Here is an 11,345-nt window from a genome sequence, read left to right on the forward strand (position 1 = left end):
GGGAGGGGTTGGGTTTCCCAGGAAGCAGCATGTGAGGTGGAGGATAGCATGCAGGGGCTTCATCAGAGGAGGGTCTCCTCCTGAGAGGGGAGGGGAGGAAGGAAGGGGCAAGACTGGGCAGAGAGAAATGCTGGGCTATGACACAATCTTAGGAAAACCTCAGGTGACCCCATCTGGGAGATCTGAAGCTGAAATGCTTTTCAGAGGTGGCCTGAGTTGAGCCAAAGGGACAGGACCTTTACTTTCTCTTTTTTTATTTTATTTTATTTTTATTTTTTTATTACATCATAGCTGTGTATATTAGTATGATCATGGGGCACCATACACTTGGTTCATAGACCGTTTGACACATTTTCAGCACACATAGCTTTCGTGGCATTTTCTTATTTTGCTAAGACCTTTACATTCCACATTTACTAGGATTCACATATACCCTTGTAAGATGCACTGCATTTACTCTCATGATTAGCAGTCACTGGATGTGGAGTCCTGGGAAGGGAGTGTCACCTTGGGTGTGGTGGCTCTTCTCAGTCAAAGCAGCTCCTGATACGCACTTCCTGCAGTCATGGAAACAGACCTTTCAGACCCGAAGTGGGATCTGGGCAGCATATTGCAGCAATAGCCACCATATAGAAGCTATACCGGAGGGGGGGGGGGCTGCCTAGCGGGGGCCAGAGCCACAGACTCGGTGCAGGCAGCTGCCCCAAACTAAGAAATGGAACAAGTAGCCAGGGCATCCTTCCGTTTCTCCTACCTCACAACCAAGGGCCTCATGCTGGGCAACTGGGCTGGAAACCAGTGGGCAACCAGAGCTGACAAGAGCCAGCCCCAGGGAACTTAGCAGGGGAGGGCAGGGAACAGTGCTGAGAGAAAACCCGTCTAGTATGGACTCAGTGACTGGCTGTGGAGATAGGAAAAAGGCAGATTCAAGGGGCAATGACTGTCAGCGATTTTTGTCCCCTCCTCCCAGGGTTGGTGGGGGCTGGGTGGATGGTACAATGCTTTTCTGGGAAGATGCAGAGGAGGGGGCACACCTTGGAGGAAGATGCTCCTGGGCCAAGCTGAGTTTGCCATTTAAGTGCAGATCCCCAGCTGGCAGCTCAGAGGACCTTAACTTCCTAAAAGACTGAAAACCTTGGAGGGCTCCCTCCTGGCATTGAACCCTGAAGAGCACCCTCTTCAGCACAGCAGTGGAACCCTTGGTGTTACCTGTCACTCTTGCAGCTCCCTGCCCTGCGGTGGTCCTGGAGCCTGGCCTGCCCTTCCTATACCCTTGGCCTGGCCTGGCCACCATCATTCGTACTCACGTGGAATAACTCCTTCACGACCCCACACATCAGGTCAAATACTTCTAGATGGAGTCTAATTCCTGTTTTCCCCACAAATTGTAATCTCCTTTGCCAGCCCCCAAGAGTGCTCGGGAATGTGACAAGCTAGTTAACTGCAAGGCTTCGGTTTCTTCCACTGTGAAATGGGGCAAAAAATAATCCTATAGGGTGCTTCTGACACAAAAGCAATACATGCAGAGTGCTAAGAACAGTGCTCCACATATAGTAACCCTTGAAGTTAGCCATTAGTGTTACTTTAATTTTCATCTTCTAAACACCAGAGTCTAGCCATTAGTACATGCTTAATTAGCACTTGTTGAATGAATGGTGAATTAATAAGGAAAAGGATTTATTCTTGTGGCTTGACTTGGTTTTAGAAAACTAAGTATTGGGTGGCGCCTGTGGCTCAAGGAGTAGGGCGCCAGTCCCATATGCCGGAGGTGGTGGGTTCAAACCCAGCCCTGGCCAAAAAAAACACAAAAAAAAAAAAAAAGAAAGAAAACTGAGTATTTAGCAGAAGTGCAGGAAGGATCTTATCTGATAATAGTTATCTACGTTGGGTGTCCAGGGACGGCAAACTGAGAAAAAAAAAAAAAAAAACGACAGATTTTAGAGTTATTTTCATGAAGCTTTGTGCAGGCTCTGGCACACGTTTCAAGCTCACCCAAATCACACCGCACGAATACACGCAGGCCATCTGAAAGGGTTGTCCGAGTGCAGGCAACATCCTTGCGGTGCCAGAAAGACTTCCACCCGCCCACCCGGGCCCTAGACCCTGCAGCGCGTGAGGAGGCCCGAGTGGGGGCAGGAATCTGGCGGTGGCCACGCGGGCCCCTTCCGCCCGCTCCCCACATCCTTTGTTTCCCACCAGCCCTGGCTCAGGAAGCTCTCTCGGCGAGTCACCGAGAAGGGGCGGCCCGGGAGCCTGGAGAAGCTATTTCCGTGCAATCCGGGCGGGCGGCAGGCGCGGGAGGGGCGTGGAGGTGGAGGCAGCGCAGAAGGCCCCGTGTTTGCTTTTATTTCATCCAACAGAAGGTTCTATTTGTGGAAGCGAACAGACGCCGGGGATTAGAGCTGGGAGGGGGCAGGAAAAGGAAAAAAAAGCCATAACCACTACCACGCACAGGTCTTCCCCGGAACTACCGCGTGGGGGGTGAATGACTGATTCTGGAATTCATCACCTTCCTTATCCCCACCTTCCTCCGCTGCAGCTCAGCCTTGGTGGCGCCCACGGCTCCAACCGGAGCTCCCCAGGCGCGGGACGGTGGGGGATCCCCGGGACAAAAGGCGTAAACGCGGGTCTGCAGCAAGCAGCGGATGCAGAGAACCGTGGAACGCGAACCCGCCTGGCTCCCGCAGCCCATTGTGCTTGCTGTGAATGAGGTGCGCGCACCAATCAGCGGTCACTTCGCCCCCGTGGCCACGCCCCTTCCCCGGGACCCTTACGTCACGGGAACTTTTCCACCGCCCCCTCCTTTTGCTTCTAGCGCAGTGTCCGGGGCCTGCTGGAGGGTGCGCGCCGCCTCCTGCCAAACCCAGCCCGGGGGGCGTGTGCGCGCGCCCAAACCAGTCCGAGACGCACCACCGGCGCCCGAGCGCGCGCCTCCTGGAGCATCCCCAGCCCTCAGGCCACCCCATACCCTCCACTTCCAGTTCTCCTCCCCCAACCTCCCTCCCTCCGCTCCGGTGACTGCTCGCCGGGCGGCGGGGCCAGAGTCGTCGTAAGCCACCTCATTGCACAACCCGGCTTCCCAACTGTTTACACAGGCCGGCCTGTGAGTGTATGTGTATACAGCGTGAGTCACCGGGAGGCGGAGGAGGTGGAGGAAAAGGAGAAGGAGGAGTGCACTGGCCGGGATCGGTGCGGCGCACACACTCACTCACACTCAGTCACTCTCTCCGAGCGCGTCTCGCTCGCTCTCACACGCCCGGAGCCCAGGGGCGCGCAGGATCCCGAGCGCCGCGGAAAAGTTGCTCCGGCTTTTGGTTCAGACTAAGTGTTTTGGGAAGTGCACTTGCTCCGTGGCTCTGGCGAGCCTGCTGAATCCTGTCCTCAAGGCTCTGGACCCCGAGAACACAAGCTGCCGCTGCCGCTTTCTCCAGGACTGTCGGCAGCCTCGGCAACAATAGAGGCGCCCGCCCCCAGCGAGCGGCCCAGAGCCGGCACCTGCGGAGGTCCGAGGACTCGAGCCGGCCTCAGTTCTCCGGACGCACGGCCAGCACCAGAGAGTGGCCCCTGCTTTGCCCCGCGTGGGGGCCGAGCCGAGTCCCCTCGGCAAACTCCATCCAGCGGGCTGGGAGAAGTCGCAGCGCGGGTGCCGAGCCCACAGCGCCTTCCCGCGCGGATCCGGGGACTTACAAAGCCGGGGCCGCTTGGGCCCAGGACGGGATGCGGGCCGGTCCCGTGCGCTCTGCCATGAGCGGCGCCTCGCAGCCCCGCGGCCCGGCCCTGCTACTCCCGGCCTCCCGGGGCGCCCCGGCCAAACGCCTACTGGACGCAGATGATGCGGCTGCTGTGGCGGCCAAGTGCCCGCGCCTCTCCGAGTGCTCCAGTCCCCCGGACTACCTCAGCCTCCCCGGCTCACCCTGCAGCCCTCAGCCCCCGCCCGCCGCGCCGGGAGCCGGCGGCGGCTCCGGGAGCGCCCCGGGACCCAGTCGCATTGCTGACTACCTGCTGCTGCCCCTGGCCGAGCGCGAGCATGTGTCCCGGGCGCTGTGCATCCACACTGGCCGCGAGCTGCGCTGCAAGGTAAGCGCCCTGGGGCCAGGACCTGGCGGCGGTCGGGGCCGCGGGACGCCGTGGCAGGCGGACCCCTTGGGGTCCGTCCCGCCGGCCGTACAACCAAAGCTTGTGCTTGGGACAAGGAAGGTGAGGGGGTTGAGTCGGATCTGGTGGATTGAGGGTTTTCTGGCGATCAGGAGGAAGTGCAGTGTTCAATTGCTTTAGCTCTATATTCCTTCCCTTAGTGCTCAGTTTAGCGCTCGGCGCTCCATATAAGTTGTGGAATTGAAATGGATTCCAGGGCCATGCCATTCTCCTTCTCTCATTCTCCACCCCTACCTCCCCCCCTCCCCCGGGGTCCTGGAAGGACACTGTGCACTGGGTGCCTCCTTGGAGCTTGGAGCAGCTGGCGGCTCCCTCGCCGGGGTTTCACGGCACCCGGGCTCAGCTGAGGTAGCAAGGGGGTGGAGGAGACCGTACCCGGCTCCTGCCTTGGGGATTCCGCCCTGAACCCGCGCGGGGACGGGAACACCGCCCTCCCAAGGGAGCGGTCTGAAGGAATCTTCCAGCCGAGGCGGGGGAATTTGCCTGGAGTAGAAATGGAAAACCCACTCCAGCTGGGCACCCTTGCCTCGGTTCATTTTATTTTCCGGCCAGAGATTTTCATTTGAACCTTGGGATCCTGTCCAGGAAGAGAAGATAACAGCTCCTAGAAACAGGATCCGCCGGGTCCTCTGCCAGCTCCCAAAGATGCAGAACGTCCCCACAGGCACTCCACGGAACCCTTCCGGCTGCTCCTTTCTCTTAAAAGATAGGATCACCCCCGTTCAAGTCTTGGGTTTTCCGCAACTTACCTGACACCGCCCCCCCACCCCCCGCCCCACGCCAGTCCTAGGGCTTGCTGCTGCCACCTACTGTCCGATCCGAATGAAATTCCAAATGCATAATCAAGCTCAGTTTAAAGGGGGAAAAAATCTTTTCTTCTCAATGGCTGGGGCTAAGAGCTGTTTTTGGGAAAAGCGTGTGTGGTAGGATGGGGTGCAGTGCCGGGGGCACCAGGGGCGTTTTTCTCGCTGGTGCTAGAGCAGCCAGGCTCAGAGGTGGGGTGGGACTGGCCATTGTGCAACCCCTTCCAGTTCCTCCAAGCAGATAATAGCTGGATCCAGATGGTGACAGCCCGTGTGTCACCGTTTCCAGTTGAGTCTAGGATATGAGTAACCGGATTAAACAAAAAGCTCTTAAAGAGACCAGGCAGCTTCTTAGAAGAGATTCTCCCCATTTCTGTGACTGGAGAGGGCTGGGTTGGGGTGGGACAGGGGAGGAATAAACAACCAAATTCAAAAGCCGTTTGGAAGATCCCATATCCCTCTTGTGGGAGTTGTAACTGAAGGCTGCTTACATTTGAGTCAGACTATAGGCAGGTTGCTTAAGCCGGCGAGTTGTCACAGTTGCTCCCTCCAAGTCATCTGTTCCTTCTGACTAATGACAGCTCTGCATGTTCTCTGGCCCCTGCTTCCCCTTGGAAGCTGCAGAGTCACCACATTCTGTGGCCTCTCTGTGCTGAGCACTTTGGGTCTGCAGGAGACTCCTGCCTGTTCAGGGATGGCTTTTCAGCTCCTGGAGATGCCAAAAGGCCCCTCTATCAGCCACTCACTAGTGGGTTGCCTGTAAAAAAAGAAGGACAAAGAAGGGTGGGGGCTCTGCTTAGCTCTCAGGATCTGATGGTCACACGAAAGACAAAACATGTACAGAAAAAGGCAGTTCTTTCAAATCATCTCTGTGAAAGTGGGTAACCCTTTGAGTGTCTGCTGGCCCAGAGCCTAGGTGCTAAGGGTTTTAGGGTGTCAGGGCAGTGGGCTGAGTAACTTGGGGTAGCAGGGATACAGGAGTGCATGAATGAAGCTTATTGTCATCCAGAGCCCACCGACTGAGAACTTCTGCATAGCTCTCTAAGGGGTTTGGGAGGCAGCCTTTCTCTCTTTTCTAGCCCTCTAAACAGGCCGCCTTTCCTCTGCAGGTGTTTCCCATTAAACACTACCAAGACAAAATCAGGCCTTACATCCAGCTGCCATCACACAGGAACATCACTGGCATTGTGGAGGTGATCCTTGGGGAAACCAAGGCCTACGTCTTCTTTGAGAAGGACTTTGGGGACATGCACTCCTATATGCGAAGCCGGAAGAGGCTGCGGGAAGAGGAGGCCGCCCGGCTTTTCAAGCAGATTGTCTCTGCCGTTGCCCACTGCCACCAGTCGGCCATTGTGCTGGGGGACCTGAAGCTTAGGAAATTCATCTTCTCCACGGAGGAGAGGTGAGTGGCCACCACAGCTCCTCCTGTGGCCCTTTTGGAACCAAAGTGAAGGTGCAGGTTGTGCACTTAGTTGCATCGTGCTGGTGCAAAATGAAACCAAGGGCTCAGTTGTCCCAGATTTAGTGTTTAGGAGTTCTGCTCCCGAGGAGTCACGGCCAAGGTTGGTTTATTCTGTACTCTCTTGGATGGGGCCTGGGGGCACCTTGGTGCTTCTGTAGGATGGCATGTGTTGACAGGGTTCTTAACCCATTTTTACCCCAGATTCGGGTTTATTCCCTATTGTTGTCAGAAAGGTCAGTCTTCTGGGGTGCAACTATCAACCCACCCTTCATAATATTGCCTTCTAGGGGAAGTGTTCAAATTTTTACTTATACCATGTGTCATTTTTTTACCTAGGAGGTATCACAGAGCTATTGGGACTGACATTTTTGCAGAGCCCTGCCTCTTCCTTTTTATGGCATGCCTGTCCTATCACAGGCTGGGTTCTCCACACTTTGATCATGTCCTCTCATGACTTTTTAAACATCATGTCTGAATACATCTTTAGAAAACAGTCATATTGAATAGTAAATGGATGTTGGCTAGCACTGATTCCTAAATATAGATCTGGTTTACCTTATAAAGAACGAGATGAGCTTGATAAGAGAACAGTGAGGCATTAAGATTCAAAGTTGAGGTTTCAGATAAAAGAATTCAGGAAGCCGCATGAGATAGACCATACCTGATTTTAAGAGGTGGACCACATCCCTTATGGAAAGATTAAGAGCAATAAAATACAATTGTGGAGGTGGGAATGGGTTATTTTGTTGTTAAGAGGTAAGCTTATCCCTACCTATGTATTTTTACCTTTCAACTTCAAAGCATACAGAAAGTACAGGGTTGAGTTGCTTTGAAGCATGACTTTGTATCTGTCCTTGCAATAATTATTGAAACATCCTTATTAGCAAAGAAAAGCAAACTGCAGTGAAGAAGTTTCCAATTCCTGGAACATGATCCTTTGATATGGTGATGTGTTTTCTGAAACATGCTTTACACACCTCCTTACTGGCTTTTGAAATCTGCATTGCACAGGCCAATGTCATGGGCATGGGGTTTGGCAACCCAAGGGTTAAGCAATGGCAGGCTGACGCCAGTCGTGTAACTAGCACAGGTGCAGGGTTTTAGTACTACAGCAGCCAATCAGGGGCAGACAGTGTGGGTTGAGTCATATTTTCCGTTTACAGAACCAATGGGTATTTTACATAACGACAGGGAGGTCACGCTGAGGACATACTGAAGTTAGCACATGTATACTACACTCCAGGGAACAGGAAGGCAGGAAGAAGAAAAAAAAATACCAGACCTTTGAGAGGAAAAGGGATTGACCCATCAGCCAGTACCAAATGTTTGCATTTAACTTCACAACAAATGACCTACTGAAAACAGGGCTATTTCAAAGAAGCAGGGACAGGCAGGCTGCCACCGGATATTAGAGGTTCTCCACGTGGCTTTGGGCTTTAGGGGATCCAGGAGACTTGCGTGGCTGGCTCTGAATGAGGAGGCACCTGCAGTTTCATAAGAGAGCCTTTGACTAAAGGATTTTCAGACTTTAGTTGCTTCCCGAACAGAGACCTCCATGGAGAATAAATATGCTGATGAGTTGATGTGCTGTCCTAAGGGTTGTGTGCACCCATGGGGGAATTAATTTCATTAATTGGAGGGGCAGCACAAATCCACCAGCTATTTTTGTTTGTTTGAATAACCTCTCCATCCAGGCTAAATGTTCTTTGCAATTAAACACCCCAATAAATGTAATTAACATTCCTTGCAACTTTCCCATCATAATTATCATGTCTTGGGCCAGGTGGACAAAGTTCCCTCTGTGTGTATGTATAACTGTGGGTGCGAATAACAGTGACTTTGGGCTCTGTGCTCTGGTAAGGCAAACTGTGGATCCAAGTAGCCCCGACAGGCAATGGCATGGTACAAGGGCCTGCAGGGTACTCAGGCCATCTTAAGAAGTGGGATATACTGCTCTTTCCCTCTGGCTTTTGTAGAAAATGTCAGCATTCCCCTGAGAAAGGCTCCCAGTTCTGCCATGTGAACTTGGTAAATTGTGTAACCCCATTAGGATATCTCTTATAAGCCCTACCATTATGAATGCTATTTGGGGCTTTGCATCATACCCTCCACCCCAGGTGCTTTCTCGATACTTTGTAAACGTTTATTGCAGATAGTGTTGGTTTGTGAAATCACCAGCGCTGGGTGGTTGTAGGGCACTAGCTGGATGAGGGGTAGATGGCATTCCTTGGGCCTTTGCTGTCAGTGCCTGTGGGCGCTGTTATTGGGAAGCCTTTGTTTTTCATAGCAGCTAGTCTGGAAATAATGGCTTGGTTCTTCTCTCCTGCAGAACCCAGCTCAGACTGGAAAGTCTAGAAGACACTCACATAATCAAGGGGGAAGATGATGCTTTGTCAGACAAACATGGCTGCCCAGCCTACGTGAGCCCCGAGATCCTCAACACCACGGGGACCTACTCGGGAAAGGCTGCGGACGTTTGGAGCCTCGGGGTGATGCTCTACACACTTTTGGTTGGACGATACCCCTTTCATGACTCAGACCCCAGTGCCCTTTTCTCTAAAATTCGACGTGGACAGTTCTGCATTCCCGACCACATTTCCCCCAAAGCCAGGTGCCTCATTCGCAGCCTCCTGAGACGGGAACCTTCTGAGAGACTCACGGCTCCTGAGATCTTACTCCATCCCTGGTTTGACTCCGTCTTGGAACCTGGATACGTTGACTCAGAAATGGGAACTTCAGACCAGATTGTTCCAGAGTATCAGGAGGACAGTGACATTAGTTCCTTCTTCTGCTAATCCCAAAAACCTCAGAAACCTCATAATTCTCACACATGGCATTTCCATTTCTAAAGATGGACAGGCCCTTTGGCGTGGTGCCGGCCAGATATGTGACTGCATCATGACTGTTAGCTGCTGAACTCAACGTGGCACCTCCTCTTACTTGTTGGGATGAGTGACTCTTGATCTGCGCAGCGCACACTCTTGACTGGCTGCTCTGCAAAGTTGTTTCCCTTTTTAAGGAATCCTCACCAACTGTCTCTTTGTCGGATTTGAGGGATGTGGATCTTTCATAGGCGGCAAAGAGTTTAGACATCCTTCGCTGCGTGGTCAAGTGTAATGAACTTGAACATTCGAATGGGAGAGGAAGCAAATCGCACAAAGGCATTTTGGGCAACAAGAGGGTGACAAAGAGTTTAGGCCAATAATCCTGCCATCTTGGAATTTGTCTTTGGTGGCTAGACTGGCTACTACAGCTTCTCTGATGGGCAAGTTCTTTTTTTGGTTTGTTTTAACACTCATCTTTTCTTCACACTCGCATTTTACCAGTGACTCTGCTCCGTTTTGGGAGCAGACTATCTTTAGTTGCTCAGGACCCTGATGGAACCATGAACCTAGACTGTGTCATTTGTTTCCTGCCAAAACCTCATCTGCACTAATGCCTTCCCCTGACCTTGACACTCTTCCCGTTTAGCTACAGAAGCACTTACCAGCTAACATGGAAAAGTATCACAAAAGATTTGATGGCCCAGCTATTTTCAGAACTCTGAGCTCAGAGAGAGAGAGAGAGAGACTGCAGATTTTAAAGAATAATTAAGTCCCCTTCCACCCCCCTGTCAATTTGTTAGTACTTACCTTTTCCCCAAGACCATCTCAGGGTGGTGCATTTTATCCAGGAGGAGAAAGATAAGGAGGCTCCTACCCCTGCTCTCCCAAGAGCAAACAATCTTTGTGCATTAAAGAAAGTAAATTCTGGATAGTCTTAGAAGACTCTCAGACTAACTTCCAGAATTCTCCTTTAACCCCTCCCAGATGTGGTCTTCCCCTGGTATTGTGTGTGCCTCTGGGGTTTTGCATGGTGGGTTGTTAGTATTTCCAGTGTGTGGTTTATGAGTACATCTGCATAATTGGCTTCTGGAGTGAAATAGCCAGCCCCAAATCCTTAAAAGTCAGAAGGGACTTTAAAAATCATCTGACCCCACCTCTTTCCTCTTTCTGTCACCTCCCGATGCAGAAATTCCCTCTTGAGCTTTTGAAGGTGGAAATCCAGCCTCTGTTTGGATGCTTCCAGAGATGGGAATTCACTCCCTACAGCAGATAGAGAGACTGCAACTTGTGCTAAGAAACAAGTTCAGTTGAAATGTCAGTAACTGTCTAGAACAGTGCTGAAATCAGGTGGTTAAACGGGTAAATAAAACATACTGTATTTTGAGAAATGGCACAAAAACAGGCAGTCATCTTTAAGGGCTATGCCTAGACAAACTACTAACGTGCATTGTGAGAATGCTGTGTATACCTCACGTACTGTGTACTTTGTACATAGGTTGTACCTTTTATACATAGGTCTGATACTGTTTTGTTGTTTTTGGCTCTGAGGCTTGTTTTGTTGTCTGTGTCTGTCTGAATAACCTGCGTGTCTAAAACCACGTGAAATGTGAATGATTATTGGCAATATTACCTTGACGGAGTCATGGGACTTGAAGAAGAGGGAGAACAGAGGCCTCTGTCGCACTAATGCTCTTGTGGTTGCTCGACTGTTGTATCTGTGATACGTTATCCAGCTAAGGACTCGGGGCTGGCAGGGGCTTCTGCTGGGAAAGCTAGAAACACTAGATTCTTCCTGTACATATGTGTATATATGTGAACAGTGAGATGGCAGTTTCTGACTTGTAGAGAAATTTTAATAAATCTGGTTTCATAAATAGGGGTGGTGAATTTCTTTTCTTTTGTGTATTTCTTTTGAGTCCCATCTGCCTTGGCTTTTTGCAATTTCATACTGGGGTGCAAGTACCTGACCTCATGACTTACGGTCTGGGGGGTGGGGGGGCTTGGGGAAGATGGAAAAGTAGACAGATGAAGATTATTATATATGACTTTTGACAAATTTGGGGCAATTTGGTTTTGATGGGTGAATCGCATTGGTGGAAC

The 11,345-nt window shown here is 51.6% G+C and overlaps 1 protein-coding gene across 1 annotated transcript; it reads left to right on the forward strand.

Annotated features, from left to right (window-relative positions):
• The first annotated feature begins 3,117 nt into the window (after nt 1-3,117).
• On the forward strand, nt 3,118-11,114 carry TRIB1 (tribbles pseudokinase 1). Its single transcript, XM_053559146.1, has 3 exons — nt 3,118-4,077; nt 6,068-6,360; nt 8,750-11,114. The coding sequence occupies exons 1-3, from the start codon at nt 3,718-3,720 to the stop codon at nt 9,213-9,215; spliced, it is 1,119 nt and encodes a 372-aa protein (XP_053415121.1). The 5' UTR covers nt 3,118-3,717; the 3' UTR covers nt 9,216-11,114.
• Nucleotides 11,115-11,345: the final 231 nt, after the last annotated feature.

Source organism: Nycticebus coucang, chromosome 13, assembly GCF_027406575.1.
Source record: "Nycticebus coucang isolate mNycCou1 chromosome 13, mNycCou1.pri, whole genome shotgun sequence".
In the NCBI taxonomy this organism is placed as follows: Eukaryota; Metazoa; Chordata; class Mammalia; order Primates; family Lorisidae; genus Nycticebus; species Nycticebus coucang.